General features: G+C 40.3%; 4 protein-coding genes across 4 annotated transcripts in view; 2 read left to right on the forward strand and 2 right to left on the reverse strand.

The window, feature by feature from the left end:
- The window catches only part of herc4 (HECT and RLD domain containing E3 ubiquitin protein ligase 4), a 15,390-nt gene extending 9,697 nt beyond the window's left edge, over positions 1 to 5,693 (forward strand). The window contains 3 exon segments of the mRNA XM_020600726.1: positions 2,411 to 2,594; positions 2,695 to 2,797; positions 4,368 to 5,693. Of these exon segments, the coding sequence (XP_020456382.1) occupies positions 2,411 to 2,594; positions 2,695 to 2,797; positions 4,368 to 4,576 (496 nt within the window). The 3' untranslated portion in view covers positions 4,577 to 5,693.
- A 145-nt stretch (positions 5,694 to 5,838) lies between these two features.
- Positions 5,839 to 8,184, reverse strand: cox5b2 (cytochrome c oxidase subunit 5B2). The gene is made up of 4 exons (XM_020600739.1): positions 7,988 to 8,184; positions 7,333 to 7,403; positions 6,159 to 6,258; positions 5,839 to 6,073 (listed from the first exon to the last, which is right to left on the reverse strand). Exons 1-4 carry the CDS (start codon positions 8,085 to 8,087, stop codon positions 5,961 to 5,963), a joined length of 384 nt encoding a protein of 127 aa, XP_020456395.1. The 5' UTR covers positions 8,088 to 8,184; the 3' UTR covers positions 5,839 to 5,960.
- Positions 8,185 to 9,521: 1,337 nt separating this feature from the next.
- dnajc12 (DnaJ (Hsp40) homolog, subfamily C, member 12) lies at positions 9,522 to 13,433 on the reverse strand. Its single transcript, XM_020601919.1, has 5 exons — positions 13,027 to 13,433; positions 12,205 to 12,283; positions 11,749 to 11,888; positions 11,529 to 11,661; positions 9,522 to 10,538 (listed from the first exon to the last, which is right to left on the reverse strand). Exons 1-5 carry the CDS (start codon positions 13,102 to 13,104, stop codon positions 10,456 to 10,458), a joined length of 513 nt encoding a protein of 170 aa, XP_020457575.1. The 5' UTR covers positions 13,105 to 13,433; the 3' UTR covers positions 9,522 to 10,455.
- A 435-nt stretch (positions 13,434 to 13,868) lies between these two features.
- The window catches only part of sirt1 (sirtuin 1), an 8,110-nt gene continuing 4,348 nt past the window's right edge, over positions 13,869 to 17,630 (forward strand). Inside the window, exons 1-6 of the mRNA XM_020601907.1 lie at positions 13,869 to 14,266; positions 14,646 to 14,768; positions 14,941 to 15,176; positions 15,286 to 15,438; positions 16,360 to 16,507; positions 16,603 to 16,682. Coding sequence (XP_020457563.1) covers positions 13,921 to 14,266; positions 14,646 to 14,768; positions 14,941 to 15,176; positions 15,286 to 15,438; positions 16,360 to 16,507; positions 16,603 to 16,682 — 1,086 coding nt within the window. The 5' untranslated portion in view covers positions 13,869 to 13,920. The remainder of the gene's footprint in view (positions 14,267 to 14,645; positions 14,769 to 14,940; positions 15,177 to 15,285; positions 15,439 to 16,359; positions 16,508 to 16,602; positions 16,683 to 17,630) is intronic.

A 17,630-nucleotide genomic window follows, 5' to 3' on the forward strand; every position in this document is an offset into this window, starting at 1 on the left:
GTGTGTGTGTGTGGTGTGTGTGTGTGTGTGTGTGTGTGTGTGTGTGTGTGTGTGTGTGTGTGTGTGTGTGTGTGGTGTCATGATTCGGTTCTGTGTTGCTTCCTGTCAGGCTTTTATTTTGATGCTACGTCCTGTTTTGTTTCACCACAGTTTTGGTCTTTTTACTTTCTTCATCACCCGCATTAGTTTCACCTGCTCATTATAGTTTGCACCGCATCATAAGCAGCCTTCACCCACCAATCCCAGCCAGATTGTTCTAGACGCCACCTCTCACTCTCCAGCATTTTTCGGTTTTGGTACTTTGTGTTTTTGACCCGGCTTGTTCCTCTGACTATTCTGTTCTGCCTTGCCCTCTTGCTTCAGACTGTCACTGTGTATAATTATCGGACTTCCCTTTGGACTACGTATTTGGATTCCTCTGCTGTATGTGTTTGCTGGCTCTGATCTCGGACTGTTTATACCGACCTGTGATTTTTGTGTTTCACCGTGTCTTGTATGGTTTTGTTTAGCGTTAGTTCTCTTATTAAAGAGACGGTTTTGTTTTACATTTCCTTGTCTGGCCTTTTAATTGAGTTCACCCTCAACATTTTTGGCAGCATAACGCGCCGATTCCTGACATGTGGTGTGTGCGTGTGTGTTTGTCTTTATATACTTGTGCGAACCAACCCCTGATGGAACACCTTTCTTGTGTGGACATTTCATTGGTGACTTTCACCAATGCGGTTTCTGTACTATGATGGACTCTAAATCCTGACTGAAAATCCTCAAACAAATCATTCTTGTGCAAGTGGTCACATAACTGCTTTGCAACAGCTTTTTCAAGGATTTTGGAAATAAATGGGAGATTGGATATTGGTCTATAATTAGCTAGGACACCTGGGTCAAGAGTAGGCTTTTTGAGTAGAGGTTTAATTACTGCAAGTTTAAAAGCCTGTGGAACATAACCTGTTAATAGAGAGAGGTTAATCAGATCTAGTATGGATGTGTTGATTAGGGGAAAGACGTCTTTGAGCAGCCTGGTCGGGATGGGGTCCAGGAGACATGTTGATGATTTAGATGAAGCAATTGTTGAGGTCAACTCAGAGAGATCTATAGGGGAGAAGTAGTCCAAGTATAAATGAGGTCTTACAGATGTTTCTAAAGCCATTGTAGTAGATGGCACATCTGTGAGAGCTGTGGGAGTGGTCCGACCAATTTTTTTCTCTAATAGTTGTGATTTTATTTGTAAAGAAGCTCATGAAGTCATTGCTGCTGAGATCTAAGGGAATGTTAAGCTCAACAGCACTGTGGCTCTTTGTCAGCCTGGCTACAGTGCTGAAAAGAAACCTGGGGTTGTTCTTATTTTCCTCAATCAGTGATGAATAAAATGTGGTTCTGGCACTATGAAGGGCTTTCTTATATGTTATTAAACTATCTTTCCAGGCTATGAAATACTCTTCTGACTTAGTGGAGCGCCACCTCCTTTCCATTTTTCGTGATGCCTGCTTTAGGGAGCGGAGCTGCGAGCTGTACCACGGGGCTAGCCTCCTCTGTTTCACTACCTTCTTTTTCAGAGGGGCAATTGTATCAAGTGTATTACGCAGGAAGGCTGCAGTACTATCAACAAGATTATCGATTTGTGTGGGAGTAAAGTTAAGGTGGCCTCCTTCCACTGTGTTGGCAAACGGCACTGAAGTAGATAAAGATGGAATTATTTCCTTAAACTTGGTAACAGCATTGCCAGATGGACATCTGCTGTAGTGGAATTGTTTCCCACATAGAGTATAATCCATTAATGGAAATTCAAAAGTTATTAGAAAATGGTCAGACAGAAGAGGGTTATGGGGAAAAACTATTAAGTGTTCAGTTTTGATGCCATATGTCAGAACCAGATCAAGAGTGTGATTAAAACAGTGAGTGGGTTTATTTACAGTTTGAGAGAAGCCAACTGAGTCTAATAATGAACAGAATGCATTGTTGAGGCTGTCATTGTCGGCATCTACATCAATATTAAAGTCGCCTACTATGATTATTTTATCTGTACTAAGCACTAAATCAGACAGAAAGTCTGAGAATTCACTTAAAAACTCTGGATCTAGAGATGGCTAAACCTGGCTCTGTCCAAAGGTAGCAAATTCTATCAACCACCACCTAAAGCTCACTGAATAGAACATTGTTATATTCTTTCAAAGAGAAATGTAAAATTGACATTCTTTGAAATATAGACAAATTACAAAATGAGCTGTTTCTTTAAGCTTTAAAAATAGTTAAGTCTTTCTGCTTAAAGCCTTCAATAAAGTGATTTCACTCACCCTGAACAGATTCAGATTGTAGATTCAGCCTCTCTACTACCAGCTGTTAGAAAATCTGGTCATATTAAATTTTATTTTACAAAATCACTTAATTATTGATTCCCTTGTTCTTCCTCTAGGCAGGACTTTGTCAGTGCCTATGTCGACTATGTCTTCAACACTTCAGTGGCTCCATTGTTTGAGTGCTTCTATGCAGGCTTCCACAAGGTGTGTGGTGGGAAAGTTCTGGAACTGTTCCAGCCAAATGAACTGCAAGCCATGGTTGTTGGCAACACCAACTATGACTGGACAGAGCTCGAAAAGGTCTTGTTTCAGAAATGAAGGAAAATACGCCCTCACCAAGTTATTTGTCAAAGGCACCGTAGTTTAAACAGTACAAATATTTTTTGTCTCCACTCTTCAGAGCACTGAATACAAAGGGGAGTATTGGACTGACCATCCAACCATCAGGCTCTTCTGGGAGGTGTTCCATGATCTACCTTTAGAGAAGAAAAAACAGTTTCTCTGTAAGTGCTGCTCTCCATACAGTCATGTGAAAAAATTAGGACACCCTTTGAAAGCATGTGTATTTTGTAACATGTTTTAATATATGGTTATTTAATCTGAATTTTAACAATACAGAGAGATTAAAGTAATACAACTAAACAAGTAAAACTGAAGAAAAGTCTTTTCAAGATCTTCTGTAAATGTAATTCTACAAAAATGCCTATTCTGAGGAAAAGGATAGCACACCATAGTCCCTAATAGTTAGTGTTACCTGCTTTGGCTGAAATAACTGCAGTGAGACAGTTCTTGTAGCCATCTACCAGTCTCTGACATCGGTCGGAGTGAATTTTACCCCACTCTTCAATGCAGAATTGTTTCAGCTGTGAGATGTTTGAGGGGTTTCTTGCATGTACAGCCCTTTTCAAGTCACCCCACAGCATCTCAATGGGATTCAGGTCTGGACTTTGACTCGGCCATTCCAGGACTCTCTATTTCTTCTTTTTCAGCCAGTCTTTGGTTGATTTACTAGTATGTTTTGGGTCATTGTCATGTTGCATGGTCCAGTTCCGCTTCAGCTTTAATTTTCTAACCAATGGTCTCACATGTTCTTCAAGCACCTTCTGATACACAGTAGAATTCATGGTGGATTCTATGATGGTGAGCTGACCAGGTCCTGCTGCAGCAAAGCAGCCCCAAACCATGACACTTCCACCTCCATGCTTCACAGTTGGTATGAGGTTCTTTTCCTGGAATGCTGTGTTTGGTTTACGCCAAACATGTCCTCTGCTCTGGTGTCCAAATAATTCAATTTTGGACTCATCTGTCCAAAGAACATTATTCCAGAAGTCCTGGTCTTTGTCAACATTCTCTCTGGCAAATGTCAGTCTGGCCTTGATGTTTCTCTTAGAGAGCAAAGGTTTCCTCCTTGCACGCCTCCCATGCAAGTTAAACTTGTGCAGTCTCTTTCTGATTGTAGAGGCATGCACTTCTACATCAACAGTAGCCAGAGCCTGCTGTAGGTCTCAAGATGACATTTTAGGGTTTTTGGAGACCTCTTTTAGCATCTTGCGGTCTGCTCTTGGTGTGAACTTGCTGGGGCGACCAGACCTGGGCATGTTGGCAGTTGTTTTGAAAGCCCTCCACTTGTAGACTATCTTCCGGACAGTGGAATGGCTGATTTCAAAATCTTTTGAGATCTTTTTAAATCCTAAAATGCTGAGTAACAATCTACTAATTATGTGCACCTGGTGTGATATACCTGTGTGATATGAGTCATTTTAAGAGGGCATACATGTGAGGGTGTGCTATCTTTTTCCTCAGTTAGAATAGGCATTTTTGTAGAATTACATTTACAGAAGATCTTGAAAAGACTTTTCTTCAGTTTTAATTGTTTAGTTGTATTACTTTAATCTCTCTGTATTGTTAAAATTCAGATTAAATAACCATATATTAAAAAATGTTACAAAATACACATGCTTTCAAAGGGTGTCCTAATTTTTTCACATGACTGTATATGAGAAGCAGTTATGTTAGAATTGATTTACATTTTGTGTTCCGCTGAAAATGTCAAAGCGTCTCTTCTCTTTCCAGTGTTCCTCACAGGAAGTGACCGCATACCCATCTTGGGTATGAAAAGCCTGAAACTGGTCATCCAGCCCACTGGTGGAGGGGAGCATTACTTACCTGTCGCCCACACTTGCTTCAACCTTCTGGACCTGCCCAAGTACACGAGTCTAGAAAGGCTTCGTGAGAAACTTTTACAAGCTATAGATCACAATCAAGGCTTTAACCTCGCCTGATGCGTCAAACTTCGTGCCCAGACTGTTGATGGCAGCCACATTCCCAAATGGTTTGTTATGCAGATTGGAGTTCTGCTGTACAAATTAAACACTGGTTGGAAAGAGGAGGAGGCCACATGACACTAGAAATGATCGGGTTGGATATCTAGACTTAATCCTGGGTTTGATTTTACAGCTTGTTTTCATGCCATCATAGCATTTGATGCTCTACTATGAGCTGATTCACATTTGATATTGCCCTTGTTGATATGCTTTTATTCACATTTGGATATGACAAGGAACCAGCTGGTATATACAGTACAGGGCACACATACAGCAACATGTAAAATACAATAAAGGGCAGCACCACTACATTGCTGAAGCTTATAATGTAATAGTGAGATGTTTCTGTTATAAGACACATTTTTACTGAAACATCTCAAAACATAATGTGATCCAGACATTGTGGCTGCAGAATGATCACACTCATAACATTTTAAGCTTCACTGTGGTGGTGGTAGCTGCACGGCTACTGCAGTGGAACACACTTATTTTACAGGGGTTGATGATGCTGTGTCCACCCTCTGTACATTACATGTTTGAAGCCAGGCTTTATGTTCCGTTGTGGCATTTGATTGAGAGAAGTGTTAAGAATTTGCTTTAGGCCCGAAGTGGATTTTCTTGGCTGTAAGCCTTAGAAATTTAAAGATGTACAGCCACTCAAATAAATGTGAATTACTATGGGGATAAAATACTTTTGTTGCTTTCTTTAAAGTACTATCTTCTGCCTCATTTGTTGACCGTTATATCTGATTATTTATTGCACTTTGTTTTTGAGTGAATGAATGTCATCTTCGGCTTTTTCCCATTAGGGGTCACACTGATGATTTGCATGTTGCCATTTGGCATCTGTTTCATAGCAGATGCCCTTCCTCACAACCATGACTCGAACCCAGGCCAGTGGTGGGAGTGCCGTTAAAAGTCATTTTAACATGAAATATTTAACTTTGAGTTGCAGTGTAGAAATACAGCTTAAACGATTGCAAGACAAGTAGTCAGGTGATGTGTACTCTGCAGCTCATAGGCCTTGTCACAGTAAAGCTCCACAATGGCACACAAACTTGATCATGACATGCAGCCTTTTCCGGTGTTTCATTGTATGACATATCAGTGAGTGAGGTGCCACTAAAAGTAGCTGAGTTATCTTTTAATAATTGATCTCGTCTCTCATCACAGTATGATGGATGTTGATCTGATCCTTGATTAAAAAGCCTGACAACATATCTAGGTTCACATTTTAATAATGTACATGTCAAATGATGTACACACACTGCAGTATTTGGCAGTTGAAGGAAGCAAATATGTACGAAATGTCCCATTTGTACACAACTCGTTTCATTTAGTTTCAATGGGGCAGCTCATGGTGGACCAGCTTGTAGTGGGAGCCACAGGAGGGGCAGCGCTGGGCTTCTCCCTCATGAAGCCAGAACCACACAATAGCAGTGTTGTCTTCCTCACCTGCAGGGAATTGTAATATATGATTAACCTGGTTTGTATGGACTCTTGTTCCGACACCAGTGGACCTTTATTGAACATTACTTACACAGACAGCCCACAATCCTCTTGGTTCCAATGCATGGCACAATGTGAGGGTCTTCCTTGGTACCAGCATACTGCTGAGGCTTCAGTATACTGTAGGGGTCCTGTTAATTTATAGAAAATAAATGCATCTAAGATATCCTTCCCTAACTTAGGGTCATGAAACAAAATTGGTCCTGGACCTGTTTTTATTGGGTCGCCCGATGGCAAAGTAAAATGCATAGCACTGCTGTGATATGTGAATTCATTTTCCAAATCAAAATGGAAGAAGAGCGAGCACTCTTTTTCTGCACAGATCTGTTCAGCTCAGATGCTGTGTACGAGGCTCCTTCTACTCTCTCTCTCTCTCTCTCCAACTTCATCTCAGCAGGCATCAAAGTTGGTGAATTTTCCCGGTGGGCCAATACCTTTTCCTCCTTAACAGCTTACATATTTTAGGCCTATAGGTCTACAAATATTCAACAGGTCAGCTCCACTGATATTGCTGGTGTAAGCCTTAACAACCATGAGAGCTGTTTCCTTCATACCTGCAAAGTATACTGACTGGCCACTTAATTAGGCACATCTGTAGTCCAGTACCACACCACCTTTCACTATGACCTCAATAATAAATACATAATTGAATTTATACATTTGACAATTTCATTAAAAACTAACATTTTGAGCTTCATAAACACAGATGTTTAGGTGGAAGTGTTGCATTAAAGTGCATACAATTGTACAGGTGTAACTAATAAAGTGGCTAGCCAGCATAAATGTGGTAGCAAATGAAACCTGGAGAGATGGAAAAACTGGTGCAGAAAAGGAGCGACATAAAGAAAGCTGAGTTGGTGATTGATGCTATGTGTGCAAAAGTAGCTGACTGTATCATGTAAACATACTGAAAGAGAGGGGATGGAGGAGGAGGAGGAGGAGGAGGGAGAAGGAACCAGCACAGATTCTACATTCTACTGAATGTTACTGTGTGACTGAAGTAAATGCATATGATCAGGTTGGACTACTCTTCAAAAGTTATTTATTGTTGCGTCACATAAAATAAAATGGCAAGTATGCTGCATAATACACCACACATGTAGCTGCCTATTTTAAGGCTGAGCAATTCATTATAAATGTAATGAATATAATTTGATCACAGTGCATCCAGTCCTGCTAGTGTTTGTTTGTATGTCGTTATCTACCTTTCCCTGTTTGAGCGCCTGCAGCGCACGTCGCTCCAGTCCAGTGGCTTGTTCTTCATCTGTTGGTATTCCTGAAATATTATGACAGAGGTTGGTTTCGATTAAAACCAAAAGTTCGTCTCAAATTAGAAATCATCTGGCCAGAGTGTGTTTTCTCTGCACACTACAGGTTGTTCATAACTGCACGTCGCCACTAAACGCCACCCACACCAAGCTACTCCTGTTCCCTATCAGGTCAATGGCATCAGACCAAAGGAGGTGTGTCTATCGAAGGCCTTTCCTCGAGTTATAATCCAAATGACCTTCATTCGTTGATTCAAATATTGTAGAAGGGACATGTCGGTGTTAATGTAAAACTCACAGCACATAACCACAAACACATGTATAAATATTACATGTCAAAATCCAATGTCTTTTGATCACAGTCGAAAGTAAAACGCCGATGGGAGCACACTAACTTTACACTGCTGGCATGATTTAGCGACCAAACTGCACAATAAAGTGAAAGCATCGCTTGAATATCATCTACCAATCTAACTTCCTCAACCTAACCCCCAAATGTGCTACCAATAACAGTTTCACTTTTATAATGCATGCTTTTACTGCGGGCCTATCGTAAATATTCACTTCCGCGATAATAAACGCAGACCCTTACCTCTCTCTGTGACCATGGCACGGTGTAGCGGTCTAGCCACCACACCGCTCCTCAGCTGCAATGTTCTTGTACAAGCTCGGAGGAGAAGACGTCCAGCCATTACTCTTGTCTCACCTTCAGGTGCCAAAAACAACCTGACACAACTAGCAAGTGCACTAAAATAAGCTTCATAGTCTTATGAGTGACAGGTGGTCGGACCAATAGGAGCAGGATTATTGGCCGCGCTAACCAATGAAATTGAGGACACGGGGCACGAGGAACCGGTGGTAAACACGGGTTGAATCTGTGGTTAAAGCCTTCTTGACAAAAATAATTATGCCATCTTATATTTTACTTTGATACTTAAAACTCTGTATAAACTCTGTATACTCAACAAACTCTCGAGAACATACTCTCCACTTCGTGAAACACCAGACTTCTAAATGAGAATATGGTTATTGCTCCTTCAGTCCAGGTGGAGGCGGTGTGGTGTCCAACAAACAGAGGTGGTTTCTGGAGGTTTTCATGGAAAACAGAAGACGGAGGAACCGAAAAGAAGCTCTTGTATCACGTCCACACATAATGTTTGACCGCGTGTGTGGATTGTTGAACAGTACAAAGTGTAAAAAGACTGGGTCTCGCTGTATTACTCAGGCTGCACTACAGCGTCTATTCACAGGCGCGATCCCACTACTGAGCGGCACGGGGGCTTTGACCTGCTCCGTTTCCGACCTGGGCCGGTGCACCCCTCCTTAGACGACCTGGTGGTCCCGGGCTCCCCCAAGAGCACCATATCGATACCGAACTTAGTGCGGACACCCGATCGGCATAGTCCGCTGCAGCTCAGAGCTCCTGAGCTCAAACGATCCGCCAGCCTCAGCCTCCCAGTAGCTTGGATTACAGGCGCGCGCCACCACGCCCGGCAAGAAACAGACATCCTCATCGGGCTTTTAGTTTTAACAAAAGTGACGTCATCATAAAGTGTGCTGACATCTAGTGGCGATGAATGTGTATGTGGCATTTTAACAGCTTTTATTCACTGATTGGCAATATAGTACTGTATGAAGTGTTGCAGTTTATATGTGGGTATATTGATATTGTTATATCAAAGGAAAGGTGTACAAGACAGTAGTGAGACCAGCTATGCTGTATGGGTTAGAGACGGTAGCAGTGAGGAAAAGACAAGAGGCAGAGATGGAGGTAGCAGAGATCAGGATGTTGAGGTTCTCTTTAGGAGTGACCAGGGTGGACAGGATTAGGAATGAGCACATCAGAGGGACAGCTCAGGTCAGCTGTTTTGGGGACAAGGTCAGAGAGGCCAGATTGAGATGGTCTGGACATGTGCAGAGGAGGGATGGTGTTTATATTGGTAGAAGGATGTTGGAGATGGAGCTGCCAGGCAAGAGGTCAAGAGGAAGGCCAAAGAGGAGATATATGGATGGAGCCAATCCCAGCCGGCAATCGGGCAAAGGGGGGGGTACACCCTGGACAGGTCGCCAATCCATCGCAGGTTGTTCATATTATGAGTGTTAAAAGTCAAGATCTCATCAAGGAGCAGCTAATAATGATTTTGTGTTGAATATGTACAGTTTAATGAAATTTAATGTTAAGGATACTTTTACATACAGTAATACAATCCACTTGTTCATGTGAAAATTATCTTCCTCACATTTAGTTCGTATAGGCTGTTAGCTGAGAAAACATCTTTTGTCCTCGATATTCAAATAAATATTTTTGATTAATATATGTTTTTGCACAAGTTATTTTGCTACTGTGTTATCCAAATACATTATACAGTTATAGCAAATATTTGACACAACTGCCAGTGGGGTGAAACATTACTTCACACAACTTCCACAAAAATCAAACTAAGCAGGCCTATCTTTCATTTGGCCATGCTCTAAATTATTTCTAATACCTCATTCCACCTAAGCAAAAATGGAAGTTGTTGGCACTAAAAACACTGTATGTGTGTAGAATATAGATGTACAGTAGTACCAAACTGAATTTTGGATTTCCGATTTAAATTATTACAGTTACATTAATATCCATTACATGCCAATGCATTAGATTGTAAACATGGCAAAATGTACATGACATGTTTCAGGGTTATTATCCTAACATTATGAACTTAAATGCAAAACAAAAATACACAATACTGCATTAAAGATACTCTAATATCAAGCATGATCACATTTCCATTGTGTGGCTATTCGAAATTAATGAACTGATTAAGAGTAACAACAAATTATTCATATACTCCAATATGCAACTGTAAGATTGTTGTTAGACAAGTACTTCACATGTGCAACAGACACACTTTAGAGCTCACAATTTCCAGTTTAGGGAAGAACTTCAGTGGAGTTACAGCAAGACCAAATTCTCAAAAATTGACACCACGGTTAGAAAGAATCAAAGTGAATAAGCACAGCAACAACTACAGAAACAAAAATCACAAACATTTAAACAAAATGAAACTGCTGATATATTTAGATTTCATAGTTTCTGAACATCCGCAGTAGACTAGATGGTGAGTCAGCGGCCCAACGGAATCGCAGATGGCAGTAATCACCTGTAGTAATGATAGAAAAGCAATTTTAGTAGACTTAAAGACCCCATGGCGTGCTTTTCCTTGTTTTTTGACTTATCTACAATGTCACAACGGTGAATTATCATCTTGGACCTAAAGCTCAAAAAGATGAAGCGAACGTATGTTCTAGTATTTCTATACACAAGCAACTTGATCTATACAAGTCTTGCAAACTCTCGCTCGTGAGACTTTTTTTCGAACAAAATAAAGTATTACATGATATCCTCTCATTTTTAGGAAGAAGCTTTGTGGTTTTATCATTCTGCAATAATTACAAACTATTTGGAGTTATGATGGGTGCAAGGCTAATCTAGATGTACTCAAGATTAAACATTAAATGGCTGGAAATGAGCATGACATGGGCTCTTTAATACTTTGCAAAAAAGTGTTGTTATAAAGTAAAAAACTGAATGAGATAAAAAAAACAGTTCAATCCTGCTATTACAAAATATATTCAATATACTTTGAATAAAGTAATCATATCAAATTCAATATATTATGATTATTAGCTCATGAAGAAGAGAGGGATAGTTTAACTGAAGCTGTACCTAATAAACCAACACTTTTTACTCACTCATTAATTAAATGCGGTATTGTGTAACTGTCAGTGTTGCAAATGTTTCTGCTTACTGTTACTTTCTAACCATCTTAAAGGAGCTGATTTTTCCGATGAACCACAGAAAAACTCAGTTAATAGAAACAGGGAAGCAGCAGGCACATTTGCACAAATGCAAAAACTGAAGTGTTCCATTAGTCTACTACCAAGAGGTACCAATTCTGGATAGCCAAATAGAACCTAATTTTTCAATCCTTCAGGTACAAAAATGTAAGATACTAGATGCACTGTTTCAAAATCAGGATTCTGTTCTGTATTTTTACATTTGTTTTGTTCATTGTTGTATATTGCACTGCAGAATTGTTCTACTTCCTGGTACTTTCCAATACTTTGGCAACATTCAGGATTATACTTACTTGATGAGGGCATGGCATCATTTGAAGCCATCCCTTGAGCTTCTTGGGCCTCTGTTTGAGAAGTGACTGGGGTTTCTGCTGTGGACGCCTCTAACATTGGCTCCTTCTTATTTCTGACAGTCCAGTGCATTGACTGCAAACAGTTGGGCAAAAATATCACTAGGGTGTCTTGTTATTACTTATTTTGAAAATTTGATACCAGGGTAAAGACATTACATACAGTTTTGACAGAGTCATTCAAGGCTTGCCAGTCATGGAATGAAATAGTAACTCCACTTCTTTTCCAAATGTCATAGTTTTTGCGTTTGGTTTCATTGCATAAAACCTCTTTGGCTTCCTGCAGCTTTTGGAACTCTGTCACTGTCAGAGAGAAAGAAAATATCAGGGTCTGAGATGGAACATTATGCTTACAGAATTAGGTGAAAGAAATACCTTCTTATTTGTATGCAGCTCTCCATTAACAATTTGCTTTGAAGTCAAGACATCAGAAAGGCATTAACAGTTTGTGGAATAAGTAAGAAACTGAACGATAACGACAAAAATATTAAAATGTCATTTTAAAAAAATGAGTTGGGTTCACCTTGATGTAAAATGTTTTATGAAACTCTTTTTAAGTTTTATCATTTGAAAATTTAAATATGCACCCCTGTGTCACAGCAATCGTCTACATATTTACCTGCTGTTGGGTTGTCTAGGTGTTTGTCTGGGTGGCACGCCAAGGCTCGGATCTTGTATTCATTGAGAATCTGTTCAGTCTGCAAGGACAAAGATTAAATATACTTTTGCCAATCTAGATATTTGAACATCAGGAATTAGTCATTTATTCAGTTTTAAGGGACACTCCTTTTAAATTTGACATTTACAAACATTTCTATGTGACTGAGGCTACAAAACAACTCATTCTTGTTCTTATTTGTATGGAGAAATATAACCAATCCAGTACTGAACCTCCTGTGTTTTATGTTATCTAGAAAATCTGTTTATTTTCAGGCCTTCAAAGGTATTAGCTCATGTGACACAAGTATTATTTGTGTTGCTACAATGTAGACATTATAATGTGCCGTGATTGGCAGGCCTACTTCACTGTTAATTTGTGTGTTGATGTTCCCATCATGGATGTCAGACTTTCTACCGTTAAGGATATGAATACAAAATATTCTGCTGAGTGTGTAGCTTATTACATGTTGTTATACACGTGGATATGTTTAAGAATGAAGAACTAAAAACAAATACTGCAACAAAACAGTAGCAATGGATGACGCACGAGTTTCTCCAACATCTTCTGGTGAAGCATCAACAGGTCCCAGACTAACCTCTAAAGTATACATCATTCATTAATCTTTCGGTTTGATAGCTTATATACTGCTGGTCTTTAGTGTACATCCAGTATTTTATGTTACTGTGTATTTTTCGACTCTTAAACCAGTGTATGTTTGGTTTATAGAGGTAATGTCGCCCAGCAAATAGGCCGAGCCGAAATCCGATGGCCAGAACTTACCGACGATAATTCATCGCAGCCTAATATCCCGTAGTAATCCTCCAAGTCCCCTGGGGTGCAGTTCAAAATAGCGTCCATAGAAATCTGTTGCAAATGTATATGTTTACTTCTAACAGAGCAGCTTATTTGCTACCCCGAATAACAGCTCTTCGATTTATTAGAGGTTAAGGTTCGCTGATGGGTTCCCCCTCCCCCGCTTGGTTGATGATAACTCACTGGCAATATTTCCAAAGCGTGTCTTGTTATTAGTTTGTCAGCGAGCGTTAGGTAATTAATATACAGACTGACAAATATTAAAACTGTCTGGGGACATATCTCTTCTGACTTGTCAAAACTGACCCGTTCTTTTAACCATATGACGTATGCTGCATTCAAGTGTCGTGGAAAAGTTACAACTCCGCACGGAATTTCCACCATTCATGGAGTCAGGAAACTACGATGCATAAGCAGTGAGAAAACAATAAATTACTTTGACATAAAATATTTGAATGATAGCATAGCATATGTAGCAAACCGTGACATATTTGGTGAAAGGAAAACAATATATTGCATGAGGCGTGTACCTAATTGCAATGGTAATTGCAATTGCAACGTATACATGTAATATAAAAGTTATAAGAGATAATTATTGACATGGGCCACATCTTTTATCAATAAGGTTTGGCATCTGCATTTTACACACAACTTTATACAATTATTCACGATCTCTTAGCTCTGTTCATAATTCACCGAGCAGTGTTTTAAGGCAACAGTTTTTTTTTGTTATGGTTTTATCACGCCCACGCAAGTGGGGACGTTCCAGCTGTGCCTATTGGTGAAGAAAGTCACGTGGGCTATGCTAATGAGCCAGCTGTCCGAAAGGAAGGATCTGCTCAGCGCCTCTGCGGGCTGAAGATGGCGGATGGAGAGAGCAGTCTCGGAATGGCCCTTTCAGGCGCCTCCGAAATGGATGAGCCTGCCGCCAAAAGGTCTAAATTCAGTCCGGTGACCAACTACGGATTTAAAGGGGCCGAAGTAGATCAACTCTCATGCGTCTCTGGACACACAGAGGCATGGAAGGCGGCGGTGAATTGTGCACAGCCCGCGGAGAAGGAAGCGAAGCCGGTGATGGCGGTAGAGCAGGCCCCATCAGCGCTAGGCGGAGACAACAATAGACTGGGTCTGCGGGTCCCCGAGCCGCATAAACCACTTGTGAAACTAGAAGACAGCGTTGTACCTGGGACAACCGAGGAGCGTGCTGGTATGAAATCAGCCGGGCATTTAACCAAGCTTTATTATTTACGCTGCTCTCAGTGGGCAGTGCTCCTTTTACCAACTTAACCGGCGAATTAGCTTATTATGGAACCGAAGAAAAATTAACGTTAAATAACGCTGGACAGCTAACCCTAAACACAGTAAAGATGTGTGGCTGTTGAGGTGTGTACTTCTTAAGACGTTCACTTTAACTTTTTAGAGCTAAAAAAGAGAGAAAACTATCTGTGATACATCTTGAAGGGTTTCACGAGTTAACTTATTTCTTCTCTTAGGTTGTTGTCATGGAAAGTGGTTGTAACCGTTAGTAGTGGTTATTACAGATGGACGCCACTGATCTCTGATAGTTTCCAAACTTTTGTGCTCAGATTTTCTTGGATATGATGATCTCCTCACCAACGGTGTTGCTGTCACACCGGACCACATCACCGAGGAAGATGACAGATCCTCACATGCAAGCTCCAGCGACTGGACTCCTCAACCGCAAATAGGTAATTTGGTGAATTTGAGTAGCATTTGGCCATTAACTTTACCTGCAGCACCTTGTACTGTTCTTATGATTGTATGCATTTTGTAAGAAGTAAATTGTTTAAGTGTCATTATCGTTAAATGCAGCAGTACAGCATATACAGTTTGGAACACACAATATGTATTTTTGTCCAGGTTCCTACAGCTTCATCCAGCAACACATCAGAGAGACAGATCCGAGGACCATTCTGAGGGATCTACTGCCTGAGACTGTACTCCCACCAGATTTAGATGAAATGACATTGTGGCAGATCATCATCAACATCTCAGAACCTCCAAAAAGAAAGAAGCGGAAGGATATTAACACATTAGAAGATGTGGTCAGGCTACTCCATGAAAGTAAAAGGATCCTTGTGCTGACGGGGGCTGGGGTATGCATTTACAGTATTGTTATACAGTTGTACAATTTGAATGGCCATGTGTTTGATTTAGTATGTTGTTAATGCTATTGAACCAGCATGCTTGCATGCTTTTTTGTAGGTGTCAGTTTCATGTGGAATACCAGACTTTCGTTCCAGAGATGGAATTTATGCACGGCTTGCTGTAGATTTTCCTGATCTTCCAGACCCACAAGCTATGTTTGACATTGAATACTTCAGACGGGACCCAAGACCCTTTTTTAAGTTTGCTAAGGTTTGTTCATTGTGTCTGATTGATCTTGTGCATACACAAAGCTGAAAACAATACAGAAAAAATTGATTGACCCCAAATTAAAATACTGGCATCGGAAATTAGTTTTGCATACATAATTTTAACAAAATATGTTAACACAGACCTGAGCAAGGTGCTACGGAAGTAATATGCATAGATACCGAAGTTTCCATCTACTTAGGTCTGCACATTTATTTTATTAACTTAAAGGTCATACAGGAAAGACAGGGAAGGGGAAAATCCCTATTCAATTAAAATTTATTTGTATAGTGCCAAATCACAGTTATCTCAGGGCACTTTACAAAATAAGGTCTAGACCTTACTATTATTATTATTATTATTATTTCATTGAAGCCAACCATTTATGGCATCTGTGTATCCTAAGTGTATGACCTTAGATTGAAAAGTGTGTGTGTCATAGTGCACTATATCCTACAGCTTCCATTTTTGTGGTTCACATATATTAAAGCACTAATTTAATGTTTACCCTTTAGCACCAGAATACCTGTGTCTTTTTGCCAGAAGAAACTCTGTGAATAAAAGTATCTAATGTAGTAATAGATGGTATTCCAGAACATTGTGTGCAGAAAATTACTTTGTTACATCAAAAAGATTTCTAGCATTTTTAAACTCCAACCTAGTACAAGAGTCTTTAAAAAAGTTATCTGCTGAAAACCTTTTGAGGCCAGAGTCGTCTGTGGTCATGCGCATTAACTTTGGAAGAGGTCCAGTTTGTGTTCTAAGACTAAGCTTATTCAGGCTTTAAATGTAAAGATTTTTAAAAAGAAATTGTCAAGTTTTCCAGATGAACAGTGCAGGGAAGACAACACAGGGGTGATGTGCATGATTATAGCAAGTGCTGGATTTTGTTCACAAGTGCTGAATGCATCCCTTTTGTTACAGGAGATCTACCCTGGTCAGTTTCAGCCTTCACCTTGTCACAAATTCATATCTATGCTGGATAAGCAAGGGAAGCTGCTGCGCAATTATACACAAAACATTGATACATTAGAACAGGTGGCTGGAGTTCAGAGGATTATCCAGTGCCATGGTGAGAGATGTGGCTACTAGATGGACCATGCTTATTTTTATGTAGTTTTGTCCATGATGTTGAATGGTCATTAATAACTCCCCACTTTTTTTCAGGGTCATTTGCAACTGCATCCTGTCTTGTCTGTAAACACAAAGTGGATTGTGAGGCTATAAGGGAAGACATCTTTAACCAGGTATTTATTCATTACATACTGATCCAGAATAACACATTTTTATGGATACTGATTCTACTACTCATCAAAGTCACAAGACATTGACCTATATCCCACTGACCCTGACGCCTGTTACATATAATGCATATTAAGCAGCACCCGCAACAGTTTAAAAGAAAATGCACAGCAAGCTATTCGACAGTCTCAGTATCCAGAATTTCATTGTTATTGCATAGAAAGGTCAAAGTATTTATGTGTCATATGCACATTTAGGAAACATGTTACCCTGTACAATGAAATTCTTACTTTGCTGTCCACATGAATGCCACATAATACAAGTGAAATATAAAGTAGATGAGCAATAACACAAATCTAAATAGGCAGTAAAATCACAAATCTAAGGCACTTTAAAGCAGCAAGTGAAGGAAGCAAATAAAATACAACAATAACACAATATAACGCAGAAGGAATATATGCTATATGTGCAATTATGCATGTGCAAAATGACAACCCTACGGTGGTAAATGCTCTGCAGAGAGAGCAGTGGAGTCCTGGTGATCTTCTCCGCAGTCTTTATCACTCTCTGCAGGCACTTGCGGTCCATAGCAATAGTGCATACCAGACAGTGATGCAGCTGGTCAAGATGCTCTCAATGATGCAGCTGTAAAAGTTGCAAAGGATCCTAGGTGACATGTCAAACCTCCTCAGCCTCCTCAGGAAGTACAGCCACCGTTGGGCTTTCTTGACCAGCTGTGTGGTGTTATGTGTCCAAGTGAGGTCCTCACCGATGTGGACGCCCAGGTATTTGAAGCTGCTCACCCTCTCCACGTCGAGCCCCCGGATGAACAGCGGCTGATGAGATCTCCTCTCCTTCCTCATGTCCACTATCATCTCCTTCGTCTTGTCTGTGCTGAGGCTCAGATTATTGTCCCTGCACCGTGACCCAGACTGGCCACCTCCCTCCTGTAG

The sequence above is a fragment of the Monopterus albus genome, unplaced genomic scaffold, assembly GCF_001952655.1.
Source record: "Monopterus albus unplaced genomic scaffold, M_albus_1.0 scaffold3.1, whole genome shotgun sequence".
Classification (NCBI taxonomy): Eukaryota; Metazoa; Chordata; class Actinopteri; order Synbranchiformes; family Synbranchidae; genus Monopterus; species Monopterus albus.